This window comes from Oncorhynchus mykiss, chromosome 2, assembly GCF_057628025.1.
Source record: "Oncorhynchus mykiss isolate SJ-2025 chromosome 2, ASM5762802v1, whole genome shotgun sequence".
Classification (NCBI taxonomy): domain Eukaryota; kingdom Metazoa; phylum Chordata; class Actinopteri; order Salmoniformes; family Salmonidae; genus Oncorhynchus; species Oncorhynchus mykiss.
The window spans coordinates 17,703,483-17,719,977 of NC_143023.1; the positions used below are offsets into that span (position 1 = coordinate 17,703,483).

General features: G+C 44.2%; 3 protein-coding genes across 20 annotated transcripts; 2 read left to right on the top strand and 1 right to left on the bottom strand.

Annotated features, from left to right (window-relative positions):
* Positions 1 to 427: 427 nt before the first annotated feature.
* On the bottom strand, positions 428 to 1,963 carry LOC110536756 (NADH dehydrogenase [ubiquinone] 1 alpha subcomplex subunit 3). The gene is made up of 4 exons (XM_021622432.3): positions 1,843 to 1,963; positions 1,002 to 1,076; positions 714 to 791; positions 428 to 624 (listed from the first exon to the last, which is right to left on the bottom strand). Exons 1-4 carry the CDS (start codon positions 1,847 to 1,849, stop codon positions 533 to 535), a joined length of 252 nt encoding a protein of 83 aa, XP_021478107.1. The 5' UTR covers positions 1,850 to 1,963; the 3' UTR covers positions 428 to 532.
* Positions 1,853 to 4,756, top strand: LOC110536755 (TCF3 fusion partner homolog). Of its 2 annotated transcripts, XM_021622420.3 has the most exons (7): positions 1,853 to 2,002; positions 2,505 to 2,606; positions 2,850 to 2,996; positions 3,373 to 3,443; positions 3,572 to 3,641; positions 3,899 to 4,051; positions 4,321 to 4,756. In XM_021622420.3, exons 1-7 carry the CDS (start codon positions 1,994 to 1,996, stop codon positions 4,393 to 4,395), a joined length of 627 nt encoding a protein of 208 aa, XP_021478095.2. In that variant the 5' UTR covers positions 1,853 to 1,993; the 3' UTR covers positions 4,396 to 4,756. The 2 variants fall into 2 exon arrangements, with proteins under 2 accessions (XP_021478095.2, XP_090047079.1); XM_090190953.1 differs by lacking the exon at positions 2,850 to 2,996 and having other exon boundaries at positions 1,890 to 2,002.
* On the top strand, positions 4,402 to 15,906 carry LOC110536748 (CCR4-NOT transcription complex subunit 3). Of its 17 annotated transcripts, none has more exons than XM_036940478.2 (19): positions 4,402 to 4,518; positions 5,588 to 5,642; positions 5,815 to 5,882; positions 5,982 to 6,056; positions 6,191 to 6,280; positions 9,536 to 9,664; positions 9,818 to 9,913; positions 10,390 to 10,687; positions 10,951 to 11,084; positions 11,209 to 11,265; positions 11,378 to 12,266; positions 12,380 to 12,485; positions 12,575 to 12,716; positions 13,237 to 13,350; positions 13,990 to 14,089; positions 14,260 to 14,458; positions 14,553 to 14,685; positions 14,788 to 14,913; positions 15,039 to 15,906. In XM_036940478.2, the coding sequence occupies exons 2-19, from the start codon at positions 5,618 to 5,620 to the stop codon at positions 15,135 to 15,137; spliced, it is 2,880 nt and encodes a 959-aa protein (XP_036796373.1). In that variant the 5' UTR covers positions 4,402 to 4,518; positions 5,588 to 5,617; the 3' UTR covers positions 15,138 to 15,906. The 17 variants fall into 17 exon arrangements, with proteins under 17 accessions (XP_036796373.1, XP_090047007.1, XP_090047040.1 ...); XM_090190881.1 differs by having other exon boundaries at positions 10,396 to 10,687; XM_090190914.1 differs by having other exon boundaries at positions 10,396 to 10,609.
* The last annotated feature ends 589 nt before the right edge of the window (positions 15,907 to 16,495 follow it).

Sequence of the window (16,495 nt, forward strand, 5' to 3'; positions counted from 1 at the left end):
TGTAATCTGATTTGATTTTTAAATACATTTTCTGGATGTCAAAGCCACATTTAAAATTATAATTTCCCCCTCCTTTTTTTGTGGTCATCCACCATCTCACATCCACTTGACTGCCAGACATTTCTTGTGTGTGTGTGTAGGGTAATAGCTTGTAGTTCTAAAGTCTGTTGCCTATTGTATAAAAGTACATAATAGGTTAATGCAGTATACATTGTATATTAGTAGGTTTCCTAACATTAATTTCTGAATTGAATCAAGGGTGTATTAATCCAATGAGGTTGTGAATACCTTTTGAATAAGTCATTTTATTAATAAGGAAATATGTATTGTGTTTCACAATACAATACACATGCTACAATATTCATAAAAATGGCCAAATCATATTGACATCAAACAACATCCCAACAGAATCCAAGAGCAAAGTTGGTGGTATTAAATAGATCATCTTTATTGAGGGCCATCTACTGAGAAGCAGACACAGAGAGACAGGAACAACGGGCTGTGATCTGTACAGGGAGGAGAATGTGGACGGTTACAGGCTTTTAATCCAGTCCAGGTTTGGTCCTTTAGGGTCACAAGGGTGGCTGGGGACATCGTCCATCTTGCCATTGTTTCGCACAGGGACTGGGGGAGAGAGGAAAAAGGTTTTGTTTATGCCATCAACTGTCTAGGGCCAGACTTAATTATTTGCTCATAATGGTTTAATGGCTTACCTGGGTAGTTGTATGGCACAGCTGCATTCATCATGCCCGAGTACTTCGTTAAGGGACTCACTAATGGAACAGTAACGGCTGGGAAGAAATACATAAAATATCAATGATATGTTACACAAAGTGAACACACAACTCAATTCAGGGAGGGCTGAAGGGCAGTGCACACAAGTTTATTTTATGTGTATCATGTAATGTCAGAATCCATAAGGTGTAACTACAGTTGAATTTAGCATATTGTAAGATATGAGCATTACAACCTGTGATGTATACTTTGAGAGATGTACTGACCGAGAAGTCCAATTGCACAGGCGGCCAATACCACTGGCTCCTTATTCCATGCATTCTTCAGGAAAGCTCCAATTCCTGGCAGGAGAAGCAAACAGACATTTAAGTTACAGTGGCACAAATGCACTGTGTTATGGATGATCTATGATTGATGATTGTTTTAAGGATATAACTAGATACAAATAGCTTGCTGGGCTTATATGACTCGAAACTACATGTCATATACCCATTAGTTTGAGTCTATACAGTATTGTAAACATGACAGCATTGCGCAGATAAATACTGAAGATGAAGCTAGAAGATCAACCCTATCCAACTGCTCTGTTTACACAAGGGTAAGCAGGACACAACGTTTGGGAACGTTCCGATAGAAATACGCTATATACAACAAACATGCCTCTCTGACATGTAGAATAAGAATCACATCAGCTCTAATTAATGGGATTTCTATCTGCAAAGTTCGACAACTGAACGTGGCCCAGGTTTACACTCAGCTCAGTCAGAAGAGAGCGGTGGACTGCGGAATGCAAGCGATTCAGATTGGAGATATTTAATGATCAAACTACTACATTCTGATTTGAGCTTTTACCTAAAAAAGGTTAGGTAAAGAATGAAGTGGAGACGCGACATGCAGCTAAAACAAATCGGCTAACACTATGTTGGTCCAAGGTCACACATTTCGTTTGGCATGGTAAATTAAAATATGCATACTAAATTAGAGTTGAATACAATATTTTGTTACAATTAATCATACACTAGCATTATCAGAACACCAGTGTTTGATTGACAGAGGGATCAAGCATAAAACGAAACAGCTAGCTCGCTAATAGCAAAGTTCACCCACCTGCCATGTTGCTGTTTGTAGTATTGCCGGGCTGGGGAACATGGGAACTGTAGTCTACATAATGTCGTATAATTATTGCGCCAGTTGCAACAACACAAAAAGGTTGTTTGACAGCGTGAAACCTGCGGTGATGCTTTGACCGCTGCGGTCAATGGATCGGGTAAACATATGTTTAAAGTGTCAGTCAGGCCATCCAGATACAGTAGTTAGTCGTAAATCTTCAAAATAATGCTGCGCATGTTAGATGCTTTTCAGTAACGTCGTTAGAAAGTTAGGCTAACATTAGCTAATCGAATGTGTTGTCATCTCGGTTTAATCGTTTTCAAGAAAAGCTCACGTTAACGAGTTGTGATTTCGTTAACCAAATCAAACTTAGGTCACCTAAATGTAGTTTTATTTGGAGTTGAGGACGGTGTAGCTGATTAGCTAACGCTGTCTGCAAGCAATTAGTTATTATGGTAACTAGCTATAACATTCCTAAAGATTAGCCCCACATAGGACGAGGCGTCCTTTAGTGTAGGGCTAAAGAAAATATGCTGTCAGGTTGAGTCAAGGAATTAACCCTACCTGTTTGTCAAATGTAGTGTAGATTCGTGACACCGTCTAGGGGGTGATTTATGAGGGGGTGAACGATCTTATTCCTCCTTCCACCCCTCACACAGATGATGGAGGATTTCTCCGGCCTGGCCCTGCCGCCTCTCTTTGGGGGCCACATCCTGGAAGCAGAGCTGGAGCCAGGTGGGGTGGAACTGGGCCCAGGGGAGGTAAGTAAGAGTTCTGAGTCAGACTATTATGAATCCAGTGGCTCGGTTGGTTGGAAATTGAATATGGTGCTAGAGCCGGGTTATTCAACTCTTACTCAACAAGGTCCAGAATCTGCTGTTTTTTTGTTCTACCTGATAATGAATTGCACACCCCAGGTGTCCAAGGTCTAATTCAGTCCCTGCTTAGAGGGGAATGATGAAAGAAACAAAAATGGTGTGTGCTAAATGACAGTTTATCATTAGGTAGAGCTTGGCCCTGGGGTCAGTGAGTTGCTAGAGGGCAGAGGTCAAGGGTCAGGAGCAAGGCCAGAGCAGCAGCAGGAGGAGATGAGAGAATTGGAGAAGAGGAAGTACCTGGCTTTGATCAAGAGGTGTAAGGAGATCGAACAGGTGAGTGACTGTGGGGAATCATTTGTGTGTGTGATTGTACGACCCTGCCAAGTGTGGATTTTTATTGCGCCTTTACTATCGTATCTTCAGGTAGTGCTCTATTTAAGAACCAAGTTATATGGATGAGCATCTGTGAACATATAGTTTGCTGTTGGTAATGCCAGTGCACACATGTGGCATAAAGAAATGCATGGTAATGAATCCTTTCTAGGGTTGCAAAATGTTCAATACATTTTCTGGTTTTCCAGAAATCCTGGTTGGAGGTTTCTGGATTTCCTGCTTATTCCCTCCTGATTCCGGGAATCCGCAAACCAGGGCATTTATTGACCGTTCCAGGAACTTTGCACCCCTAATCCTTTCACCATTTTCTCTGCAGGTGAATGAGAAGATCCTTGGTCGCCTTCACCAGGTACAAAGACTAACACGTCGCATGAAGAAAGAGAGAAGGTAAAAAAGGACTGAAGCTCTGTCTGTCCTTTCATTGGTTCATGTCTTTTTCAGTCTGGTCTATTGGCCTGTCCATTGTAAATACAGGCTAGCTCAACTACAACAGCAACTGAACTTCCCTACTGTAGGTTCCTAATGAAGACCCTCGATGCCCATGGAGATGACTATAGAAATGCACAGCTCACCATATCGCTTGAGGTGAGAATGAGATTTTCAAAAAGTTAAAAAGTGTTTCTTTAATAATAAACCAGTAGAGTTCCATGATATACAGTTATAGTATATTGAAATGTAACAACGATTCGTTATTCAATCTTTCACCATTAACTTTGATGGTGATGTAGAAGATGTCAACTGGGTGGTTTTCTGTTGGCATGAAACTGGAGAACTCTTCTGAAACTGAGTTCCCCCCCACATACTATATCTTTATACTAAAAGTAACACTGTTGTTGTTTCAGGAAGAGTCTGGTGCCCATTTAGACATCGGCCCTGGAGTAGAAGATGATGGGCTGAATGACCTTCCTAGCTCCTCCCCCTCTGTCCCTTTCCAATCCACAGTGGGATCCAAGAAGAAGAGGCATCGAGTTCCAAAACAGGAGAAAGACCCACAGGTGTGTGAGACGCACTCATAAACCTTGAGTGTGAAATTAACGTGTACACCCAAACTAAATGAATGAACAAAGACTAGTGGTGAAATGTTTGTGCGACTGTGCAGAGAAAGGTGACGGCTTCTCCTTTACACTGACAGTGTATTGCGTGTTCTATTCTGTGCATATGGAACAGATTGCACTCCAGCGTTCTCCAATCTGGCAGACGACAGATCTGTCAGTCTGTTTCCCTACAGTGGTTCTGTTAACACCATCTTCACTCCTCTCTACAGACTGAAGCAGACCTCTCCATGTTGGCAGAGACGCAGTTCAGTGACTTTCCCAGCCCAACCGCTTTGTCTCACTGACCAGGGGAATGGCCGGCTGCTAGTGGGAGGAGAAATGAAGCAGCATTCTGTTGCTTGGCCTCCCACTTCCCCAGACGTGATGTCACTGAAACACATACAGCCAGGGCTGTAATGAAAAACAAGGTGGATAAGATTATAATTTATGCACAACTATGGTCTGGAAATGGCTGAAGGTCTTGACCATGGTAATCCACCCACCCATTCTGCTCGAGTAGAGAATGCATGGTCCGGTCCTTGTGGAAGTTACATTGACAGTACATGTATTGATGTGAACCTTTTATCAGGATACTCTGAACATGTTTTATGATTGTTTGTCGACGTGACGCTTACTAAATGTTCCGTATAAAATGTTTATTCAGAACTTCAGGGTTCAGTTTGTTATATATTTTATCATTGACCCATCAATCATCTGATAAACCAATCACAGGAAAGTATACCTGCGGAAGTTGTCCAACGACGGTGGAGAATTTGGTCCTATCATAGCTTGGAGGTAGGGTTTAGGCCAGAATCCACATTTTGTGGGTGGGATTTATCTACCGTCCATCTTTAGTGTACTGTACAGCCAGATTGACGAAAAGAAAACACAAATTGGAAGTAAAGAAGACTGGGGAAATAGTTTTAGTTCTAATTGAAAGAGACAAACGAAAAGCCCAAACCCTAGGTAAATGTCTAAAACAAATGTGAATTTAGCTGGTTGACACAGTTTCCCTAATTTTCATAAATTACCAGCTAGCTAGCTAGCTAGCTAGCATTGTGATTGCAGTAGCTAGCTACATTTGCTAGCATTATAACAATTACCAACATAACGTCAACTGTGCCCAAAATATAATTGCAATATATACACTTCATGCATAATAATGCATCGAATAGCAATTGCATTGAAATGAGTTGTCGAAACCTGCCAAACAGCATGTGAATTGGCTACGTTAGCTAGCTGGCTAATGTTGCTGACATTTCCAGCTAGACATCTATTGAACTGTTTTACGATTGATGCAAATAGTGATGTACGCTAAAATTACCCGCATGTTAATTATTTGCTAAACCGAGGTACATTTCGCTGCAAGTGTTTGAATAATCTGTAGCTACTAGATGCTATGAAGCTAGCTAGGGACTTAGATACAATGCAATCAATGTTCATTTAGTCTGTTTGCATTGTTTTTAGCTAACGTTAATCTCCTTCTCTCAATGAAAGACGGTATGAGGACATTGTCGTAGTGAAGCCATGGCTGATAAGAGAAAACTCCAAGGTAACTAGCATAGAGCGATGATGGACGTAATGGACTGGAGACTGACCTCTCACACACTTTCGACTATCAGTTATTTAAATTATTGGATTAATCTTTGAGATTCAATGTAATATGTTAGTCCAGTAAAATATATTGGCATATTTTCATAATGACCTCTTTCTTTCCTCCCCAGGTGAAATTGACAGATGTTTGAAAAAGGTAGCTGAAGGCGTAGAACAGTTTGAAGACATTTGGCAGAAGGTGAGGACTCCTTAACACTATGCATTGCATATTCACTGTGCATGAAATAATGATTTGTCTCCTATCAAACAAACTGATCTTTGTCACTTTGTTTCACAGCTTCACAATGCAGCCAATGCCAACCAAAAGGAAAAATATGAGGCAGACCTTAAAAAAGAGATTAAAAAGCTACAGGTAAGACTCATTGCTTACTAATAGTAAGCAATATATGCAGCTGTCTTAATATCCCATGTTGTCTGCTCACACTGATAAAGCTATGGGTCTTTACTTAAGTTCTAATTGTTGTTTTCTTGTCATCTCTCCTGCAGCGATTGAGGGATCAGATAAAAACATGGGTGGCATCAAATGAGATCAAAGACAAAAGGCAGCTAGTGGATAATCGCAAGGTCATAGAGACGGTAATACTCTCCAAAATAGCTTCTTTGTTTAACACTGATAGGAGAAAAGGGCGATTAGGTCTCCACCATATTGTGTTTACCTTTCAACTAGGGCCAGGACGATACCAGTGTTGCGATACCGTGGCAAGGAAACAAAACACGAAGCGGATAAAATAATATATATATATATATATACACACACACACTGTATATCATTATGTTGTCCAGAGGGACAGCAGTGTTTTAAAGGACCATAGCCATAAGACTGCTAAATAGTTAATTAAATGGTTCTATGGACTATCTGCATTAACCCTATCTCAAATCCCAATTCTATTTGGCACATGCTTTGTGAACAATCAGTGTAGACTAACAGTGCAGAGAGAAAGTGTAGAAAAATAATAACATGAGGAATAAATACACAGTAGGTAACAATAACTTAGCTATGTACATGAGTATGTGTAGGGGTATGAGGTAATTGAGGTTGATGTGTACAACCATATAGACTGAACAAAAGTATAAATACACCATATAAAGTGTTGGTCCTGTGTTTTATGAGCTGAAATAAAAAAAATCCCACAAATGTTCCATACGCACATAAAGCTTATTTCTTTCAAATTTTGAGCACAAATTTGTTTATATCCCTGTTAGTGAGCTTTTCTCCTTTGCCAAGATAATCCATCCACCTGACAGGTGTGGCATATCAAGAGGCTGATTACACAGGTGCACCTTGTGCTGGGTACAATAAAAGGCAACCCAATGGGGTATTTCAGTCACTAATGAAGCCCTTTTATGGGGAAAAACTTATTCTGATTGGCTGGTCCTGGCTCCCCAGTGGGTGGGCCTGTGCCCAACCGCGGCTTCACCACTGCCCAGTCATGTGAAATCCATAGATTAGGACCTAATGAATTCATATCAATTGACTGATTTCCTTATATGAACTGTAGCTTAGTAAAATATTAGAAATTATTGAATGACTAGGCAACAGGATATATAATAAACAGTAACAGCAGCGTATGTGTTGGGTCGAAAGAGTTAGTGCAAAAGGATCAAAGCAGATAGTCCGGGTAGCTATTGGTTAACTGATATTATCTTGCACTGACTATGCACACTCACAAGACTATATATACGCACTATACACTGAGTGTACAAAACATTAGGAACACCTTCCTAATATTGAGTTGTACCCCCTTTTGCCCTCAGAACAGCCTACATTTTTCAGGCATGGACTCTACAAGGTGTCAGGGTTTCACAGGGATGCTGGCCAATGTTGACTCCAATGCTTCCCACAGTTGTCAAGTTGGCTGGATGTTCTTTGGGTGGGGGACCATTCTTGATACACACAGGAAAACCTTTAGTGTGACAAACCCAGCAGCGTTGCAGTTCTTGACGCACTCAAACCGGTGCGTCTGGCACTTACTACCACCTTAATACCCTGTTCAAAGGCACTTAAAGCTTTTGTCTTGCCCGCTGTCCCTCTGAATGGCACACATACACAATCAGTCTCAAGGTTTAAAAATCTTTAACCTGTCTCCCTCCCCTTCATCGACACTGATTTCAAGGGGATTTAACAGGTGACATCAATAAGGGATCATAGCATTCACCTGGTCTGTCATGGAAAGAGCATCTGTTCCTAATGTTTTGTACGCTCAGTTTATATACACTACACTGACACTCACACAGCCCAAACACATTCACATACACTACATACGCACACATACCAACATAACACACTTTCACACCCATCATTTGCTGCTGCTACTCTGTTCCTTATTCTTACTATTATCTATTCTGATGCCTAGTCACTTTGCATTTTCTGTACACATCTATCTCAAATACCTTGTACTGTACCCCTGCACATTGATCTGGTACTCCCTGTATATGTACTATATATACAAAAGTATTTGGACACCCATTCAAATGAATGTATTCAGCAATTTCAGCCACACCAGCTGCTGATAGGTGTATTAAGTCGAACACTGCCATGCAATCTCCATAGACAAACATTGGCAGTAGAATGGCCTTACTGAAGAGCTCAGTGACATTTCAACAAGTCAGTTTGTCACATTTCTGACCTGCTAGAGCTGCCCCGGGCAACTAAGTGCTGTTATTGTGAAGTGGAAACGTCTAAGAGCAACAACGGCTCAGCCGTGAAGTGGTAGGCCACACAAGCTCACAGAACGGGACCGCCAATTGCTAAAAATCGTCTGCCGTTGGTTGCAACACTAACTATCGAGTTCCAAACTACCTCTGGAAGCAACGTCAGCACAAGAACTGTTCGTCTGGAGCTTCTTGAAATGGGTTTCCATGGCCAAGCAGCCGCACACAAGCCTAAGCTCACGATGTGCAATGTTAAGCGTTGGCTGGAATGGTAAAGCTTGCCGCCATTGGACTCTGGAGCAGTGGAACACGTTCTCTGGAGTGATGAATCACGCTTCAACATTTGGCAGTCTGACAGACTAATCTGCTGAGTTTGGTGGATGGCAGGAGAACGCTACCTGCCCCAATGCATAGTGCCAATTGTAAAGTTTTGATGGTAGAGGAATAATGGTCTGGGCTGTTTTTATGGTTTGGGCTTGGCCCCTTAGTTCCAGTAAATTGAAATCTTAACACTACAGCATACAATGACATTCTAGACTTCCAACTTTGTGGCAACAGTTTGGGGAAGGCCCTTTCCTGTTTCAGCAAGATAATGACTCCTTGCACAAATTAACGTCCGTACAGAAATGGTTTGTCAAGATTGGTGTGGAAGAACTTGACTGGCCTGCACAGCCCTAACCTCAACCCCATCGACCACCTTTGGGCTGAATGGGAGCATGTCCCCGCAGCAATGTTCCAACACTAGTGAGAAGCCTTCCCTGAAGAGTGGAGGCTGTTATAGCAGCAAAGGGGGGACCATCTCCATATTAATGCTCATGGTTTTGGAATGAGACGTTCAATGAGTAGGTGTCCACACACTTCTGGTCATGTACTGTAGCTTCATTCTTGTGTATTTTATTCCTCCTGTGTTACTATTTTATTATTATTTTTCAACTCTGCATCATTGAGAAGGGCCCGTAAGCAAGCATTTTATGAAAAGTCTACACCCGTTGTATTCGGCGCATGTGACAAATAAAATTTGATTTGAACAGAGTTTGGTCTGCTTTAGTTTTTTATATTTTTGCCATGGAAAAATGGTGTGCTATTGGTATCATCACAGCCCTACTTTCAACTCATCTCAGTGCTCATGGAGAGGGTATGCGATCCTGTCTGACATAACATCTGACATTCTCTCCTTAGCAAATGGAGCGGTTTAAGGTGGTAGAGCGGGAGACAAAGACGAAGGCCTACTCTAAAGAAGGCCTGGGGCTCGCCCTGAAAGTGGACCCAGCTCAGAGGGAGAAAGAAGAGACGGGAAACTGGCTAACGGTAACAGCCTCTGGGCCGTTGGTATTTTGACTCATGCATAGTGGTAGTGTCTCCTGAACGATGGGTCGGGTGGATGGTTCACACTGGCTCTGCCTTGTTTTCTGGGTGGTGATCTGTTCTTCTTTTCCCCCATTCTTTCTTTTTCTCCCCCAGAATACGATAGACACTCTAAATATGCAGGTGGACCAGTTTGAGAGTGAGGTGGAATCCCTCTTCATTCAAACCAGGAAGAAGAAAGGAGAGAAAGAGGTCAGTCTCCTTCCATCTCATTCCCTATACATTAACTTTTTCTGTGTATGTAGTCTAATTAAGCAATAAGGCCCGGGGTGTGGTATATGGCCAATATACCATGGCTAAGGGCTGTTCTTACAAACCCAAACCTCCAAGGTGCCTTATTGCTATTATAAACTGGTAACCAACGTAATTAGAACAGTAAAAATACATGTTTTGTCACACATGCGGTATACAGTCTGATATACCACAGCTCTCAGCCCATCAGTATTCAGGGCTCAAACCACCCAGTTTATAATAATGAATCAGATATTGGGTTGGATGATGTTGCTCCTAGTCTCTGATCTAAGGTCAGTCTTGCATTTCCCCCTAAAAGGATTTGGGGAAGGCAAGTTGATCTGACATCTGTGCCTAAGAAAGACTTCTACCTGCATTACAAAAGTCACCTGAACAGTTTATAACCACGTGTGCCTGTTTCTCTGGCTGTCTCGTAGAAGCAGGATCGCATTGAGGAGCTAAAGAGGTTTATAGAAAGGCATAGGTACCACATTCGCATGCTGGAGACCATCCTGCGCATGCTAGACAACGACTCGGTGCAGGTGGACTCCATCCAGAAGATCAAGGACGACGTGGAGTACTACATGGAGTCGTCACAGGACCCAGACTTTGAGGAGAACGAGTTCATTTACGACGACCTGGATCTGGAGGACATCCGTGAGTCGCCCATGGACAGCCAGGAGCTCGATGACGAGTCCTGGGATGATCATGATGATGATGCTCATGCTATCAGCTGTGGGTCTGGATGAATGGTCCCTCATGAACGTCTGTTGGGTCTGGGTGGATGGATGTTCTCTAATCAACATCTGTTAGCTGGGTTGACTGTCGGTTTAGAAGAGCTTGATCTGTGGTGTTTCTGTGGCTCTGGATGTTGATGATTGTTAAAAACAACATTTATATATTAGATTTCCCCTGAAAATCTTATTGAAATAAACCAGTAGCCTTTTCTCCCTGATTAATGCCCTTCACTCTTTCTCTCCCTCTCTCTCCCCCTCTAGCTGCAGCGCTGGTGGCCACCTCTCCAACGGGCATGGGGAACATAGAGGATGAGATGTTCCTCCACTCGAGCAGCACTCCCACCTCCACCACCTCCTCTTCCCCCATCCCTCCATCCTCGGCCACCTGCACTGCTGTAAGCACATCTGCCTTCACTGATTGGTTGTTTGTATAGAAACTACAATCACTTACTTGATCAGTGTCATAAAAGTACATTGATACTTACACATGCACTGTTTGTGCCTGCATGGGTTCTGCAGGAGAACTCTGAGGACGATAAGAAGAGAGGGCGGTCGACAGACAGGGACGTTAGTCAGGTGAGACAGAGCTTCTACAATATATATTTATAGCTCAATAGAGAACTGGATTTCTTCAGAAATGTTGTTTCCCTGTTCTGTTTGTACTAAACTGATGCTCTGTCATTTTCAGTCTCCTGCGAAGAACGGCACTTCCTCCTTGTTGTTGTCCTTTTCCTCGTCCGCCAATTCCGGGTCCTCTTCTTCCTCCTCTCTTGTATCCATGGCCGCCATTGTCGGAGGCAACCCTGGGGTTCCCACAAGCAACAGTCTAATAGGAAGCTTCAGCAGCGCCGTACAACAACATCAGCCTCAACCTCCACAGCAACCAGTCCTGCAGCCACTGCAACAACCACAACAACCCCAAACAAAACCTTGCACCCCCAGCCCACCCAGCCACCCCCTTCTCTCCACCGCCCCCTCTCTCCCCACACCCACCACACCCATCTCAGCCTCCCCAAACTCCCTGCCCCAGGTCTCGCCTGGTCATATCCTCAACTCCAGCCTAGGCCTTGGGTTGGGCCTGGGTAAAGTTGGCATGACGGGGACAAGCAGTGCCAACTCAATGTCTGGTCTGGGCCTGACTGGGATGTCTGCCTCTCTGAACACCATGGCAGGCCTGCTCTCTGGGTCCACCCATGCCCCTTACGCCCAGGCAGCCGCGTTGGGAGGCCTGGGTCTGAGTACCACTACCCAGTCCAGTGTCTCACTGGAGAGCTCCTCCATCCCCACCTCTTGCTCCAGTGGAGTGACCACCAACGGGGCTGGGACAGGCCTGGGCCTGCTGGGGTCCAGCCCAGCACACGGCTCCCTGACTGGGGGGATCCTGGGCCTGGTGCCTGGGCAGAGTGTGATCCCTGGGCCCCCTCTGATCCCTCTCAGCCCGGTCGGTGCTGCCCCTGGGGGGGCAGTGGGGATGATGGGAGGAAACGGAGGAAGCATGGGGCCAATCGGAGGAGTAGTTGGGTCGAACGCAGCCCCTGCCAGACCGCCCAGTGGACTGAAGCAGAACGGAAGCACAAGTATGTTCACTGTCTGTGTGGCTGTCTGGGTTTGTCTGTTTCTTTATGTACCTTTTCTGGATGTGGGATTGAGCATTAGTAGTAATGTTTCCACCGTCTTTCCCATGGCCCAGGTTACAGTGCTGTGGTGGCAGAGAGCACAGCAGAGTCCGCCTTCAGCACACCCAGCCAATCACAGAGCAGCCAGCCTTCCTCGCTGACCTCCTCAGCCAGTCAGCAGTAAGTGATATCAAATTCATCCAAGACCACAATCATCTGTTCATTTTTTTAGATGATAAAAATGTCCTTATGTCTTCTCTCTCCCTCAGTATGGACAACGGTCCCAGCCTCATCAGCTCCATCACCTTGCCCCCCAGCTCTCCGTCCCCCTCGTTTTCCGACAGTATCACCGGTGGAGGGAGTCTCCTCAACGGACCCCACTCCTACACACAGGCCTCTGAGGGCCTCAAGGTGAGGGAAGATGGAGGGAAAGGACAGACAGATGTGAGGCTAAGAGATGAGCACTTTGTCCTGATGTTCTTAAATGGCCTCCTCTCCTACCACTGTTTTCCCTTTGGCTCTGAGAGGTTTTATACAGTTCAACAGAGGGATGGAGACAGTTGGCCATTTAACAGTATGAAAACACAGTGTTTGGTGAACACTAGAACCTCCACGGCAGCCATTTTGACCGTGGTTGTCTATAATACGAATACAACTTGGAAACAAACAAACTCACAAAAATACTGATAGTTTAGAAATTAACACAATTTTCAAAACTTTCTCCGTATAAAGAAAAAGAAATTCACAAAATGTGCTGTAGATCACAACTCCCACACCATTCACAACAAATTTTGTCAGCTATTGGGGAGATTTCCAATGATGAAGCATCTCCTAAATGACCTTGTTTTCTGTTATTTCTTAGTTAATTAACATGTATAATAGCATTGTAATAAGGTTAGAATAACCTGTAGAGACTGCCCTCTGTCCCCAGCTTCCTACAGACCTCCGTCAGATACTGATGGAGACCAGAATGTCAGCGCAGGCCCCAGAGCCGCCAGGGGCCATGGCTACAGCCACTAACACACGAAAGAGAAAGCAGTGTCAGGTAGAGACCCACACACACACGGAAATATACACATTCATACTCGACTTGCACACACTCTCACTCCTAAACACATCCACAAAGCCACTAACACAGGAAACAGAAAGGTGACACAGATTTAAATACACACAATCTCCAACTCTGACACAGACACGCTTACACACCAAACATATAGAAAGAAGGTTGAGGTAGTCAGATATCAGTGCTAGCCAAAAAAACATCTGTGTCACAGGGAAATTGACATTGCCAAGTGGCTGGATTAGTTCCTCCACCACACACCAAGAACATACAAGATATATGATTGAAGAGCCTGTATTTGTAAAGATTGTGTATAGTGTTGAATTAGTAAGGACTCCATAGGATCTTGAATTGGCAGGTTTATTTGGTCATTGTTGGTGCAGTCACTGTGGCTGGCCGTGGGGGTTCTAGTTGCAGGTAGGAGTGTGTTGCTTCACACCATACAGGGAATGGATGGTGGACTGGTACCAGGCTTCTACTAGTATCTCATGGTGGAAGAACTGTTGAATGGTGTATTGGTTTTCATAAATTCTGTTATCTTTGCCCCTTGCTCTTCCAAACTCCCCCTCACCCCACTCTCTCTCTCTGTTCCATCCATCTCTCCTCCCTCCCTCCTTCCCTCAGGCCCCGGAGCCTCTGAGTTCTCTGAAGGCAATGGCTGAGAGAGCAGCATTAGGATCAGGTCTGGATGGAGAGATCCCCAACCTGCACCTCACAGACAGAGGTAAGAATCAACTCAATTAACAAGTTTAAAATCACATCTTGAAGGCATTACACAAATAAACAGTCATGCAATTTGACAAAGCACATGCCAGTTGCAGGTGACATCATTTCTAATTGTCTGTCTGTTGATGATATCCCCACCAGCTGTAACTCAACCAATCCTCTCCTCAGACATCTTCTCTGGTTCGTCGGCTGCCCCCGGCACGCCCGCGGCCCCCCAGCCCTCCCTGTCGGAGGTGAGCATCCCCCCTTCCCTGGGGGTGTGTCCCCTGGGTCCCACTCCGCTCTCCAAGGACCAGGTGTACCAACAGACCATGCAGGAGTCTGCTTGGACACACATGCCGCACCCCTCAGACTCCGAGAGGATCAGGTAACAACACCGTCCGCTGGAATACTGGGGTGTAGACACTGGGCTTTCTCTGAGGAGATATTAACATGCACGTCTGTGCTACTCTCTCCTGTAGGCAATACCTGATGAGGAACCCATGCCCCACCCTGCCATTCCATCATCAGATGCCCCCCCACCACTCAGACTCTATAGAGTTCTACCAGAGACTGTCCACAGAGACGCTCTTCTTCATCTTCTACTACCTGGAGGTAACACACTCACCATCCCCTATCTGTCCGCTCTTGCCTTGTCACTGTAGGGTCCAATTGCTCACTCTCTCCTTTCTTTGTTTCTCGTTTACTCTCTCTCAGGGCACTAAAGCTCAGTACCTGTCAGCCAAGGCTCTGAAGAAGCAGTCGTGGAGGTTCCACACCAAGTACATGATGTGGTTCCAGAGGCACGAAGAACCCAAGACTATCACTGATGAGTTTGAACAGGTACAGTAGAACCTTGGTACCTCCTGTGCTGTTATTGTTGGAGGCACCATGGGTCTGTATAGAACAATGAGCCAATGATGAGCCAACATAAAGAGTGAGTGATTAATACTGTCCTCCTCCCTCAGGGCACTTACATCTACTTTGACTATGAGAAGTGGGGTCAGAGGAAGAAGGAGGGGTTCACCTTTGAGTACAGGTACCTGGAAGACCGAGACCTGCAGTGACAGAGGGAGGAGAAACGTGCTGCTGTTGACATTCCGAGACTGACCTAACTCCATGCTGTGGATAGAGATTGTGATGTGTAGTAGAACCCTGCTCCTAAAATGGAGGATGTTGTCTGTATAGGCAGCGTCTAATGGCACCCTACTCCCCACAGTGTACTACTCCGGCCCAAAGCCCTAGTAGTGGGGAATAGAACCCCCTACCTATAACGGGCTCTGGTCAGAAGTAGTGTACTAGGGGGGGAGTAGGGAGTCGTCACAGATCTGTGCCTGTCTGAACACTCAGTATGTGGCATTACATTAGGAAGCTCCATGCATGTTCCATGTTGTTTTTGTTTTTCTTTCTGTTTCAACAACAACAAACTCTGTACTGCCCCCAACTGGAGTATAGAAGCCTTGGACTAAAAAACAAGCAAACATACATTGGATTTGGTTACAAGTGAAAAAAGCCCATCTTGCTTGAATTGACTGTAATTAGTGGTTTAGAATGGAGACATACAGTTGTCTAGCTAGCCAGCAGACAGGGCTCCTTTTAAGATGTTATGATGCCTGTTGATTAAGTTCACTATTAGAGAGTGAGTGATTATCAATAGTTTTATTGATGTCGTCTTGGTCGATAAAAAGCTCTGATTGAGAATGACCACATGGCCTCTTCCTTTTGATGGGGATAGAGAGGCATTATTGGACATTGGATTAAATTGCTATGCAATTGAACTGGTCTCTGCCTCCCTCTCTCTTTACAAATAAAATATTTTAAAGTTTAACTGTGAAAGGAAACGCATCGTCATTGGGGCATTATGTTTGTGAGATTAGCTAATAAAGGATTTGTACCTGAAAGAAGCAGAGTTGTGTTGACATGAAGTTTGCCTGATGATGTTCATGGTTTCTATACCATGAAGCACCAGCCACTATTGCCCTTCAAAGTATAACTACTAGTGGAAGGATGAGAACAGTAGAAATAGGATAATTCCCTTTGAGTCGGTGTATACTTACTCAAAAGGGTGTCAACAGTTCTCAGCCTTGCATGTAGTAATCTGTTCAACTCAATTTTATTCGTTATTTTAAATCGCTTCCAAAAGACCGTTTAACAAAACCTGATTCTGCCATTCAGGGCTCTGTTCAATCCGTATCTCAAAAGTTCAGCGCTAGAGTTTAATAAAAATGTAAAGGTAATGTTCCCGCGTTGACAATCGGAATTACTTTTACGTTTTTATTGCGCAATTCGTAACACTTCAGTGGTAGATTGAATAGAGCTTCATTCACTGATTGCAACACTGCATTCAATTTACTACTCGTTTATACCAAGTTAAATTGTTTACTGAAATACTGTTGCGTAGAATATGAAGCATGCATCAACCATT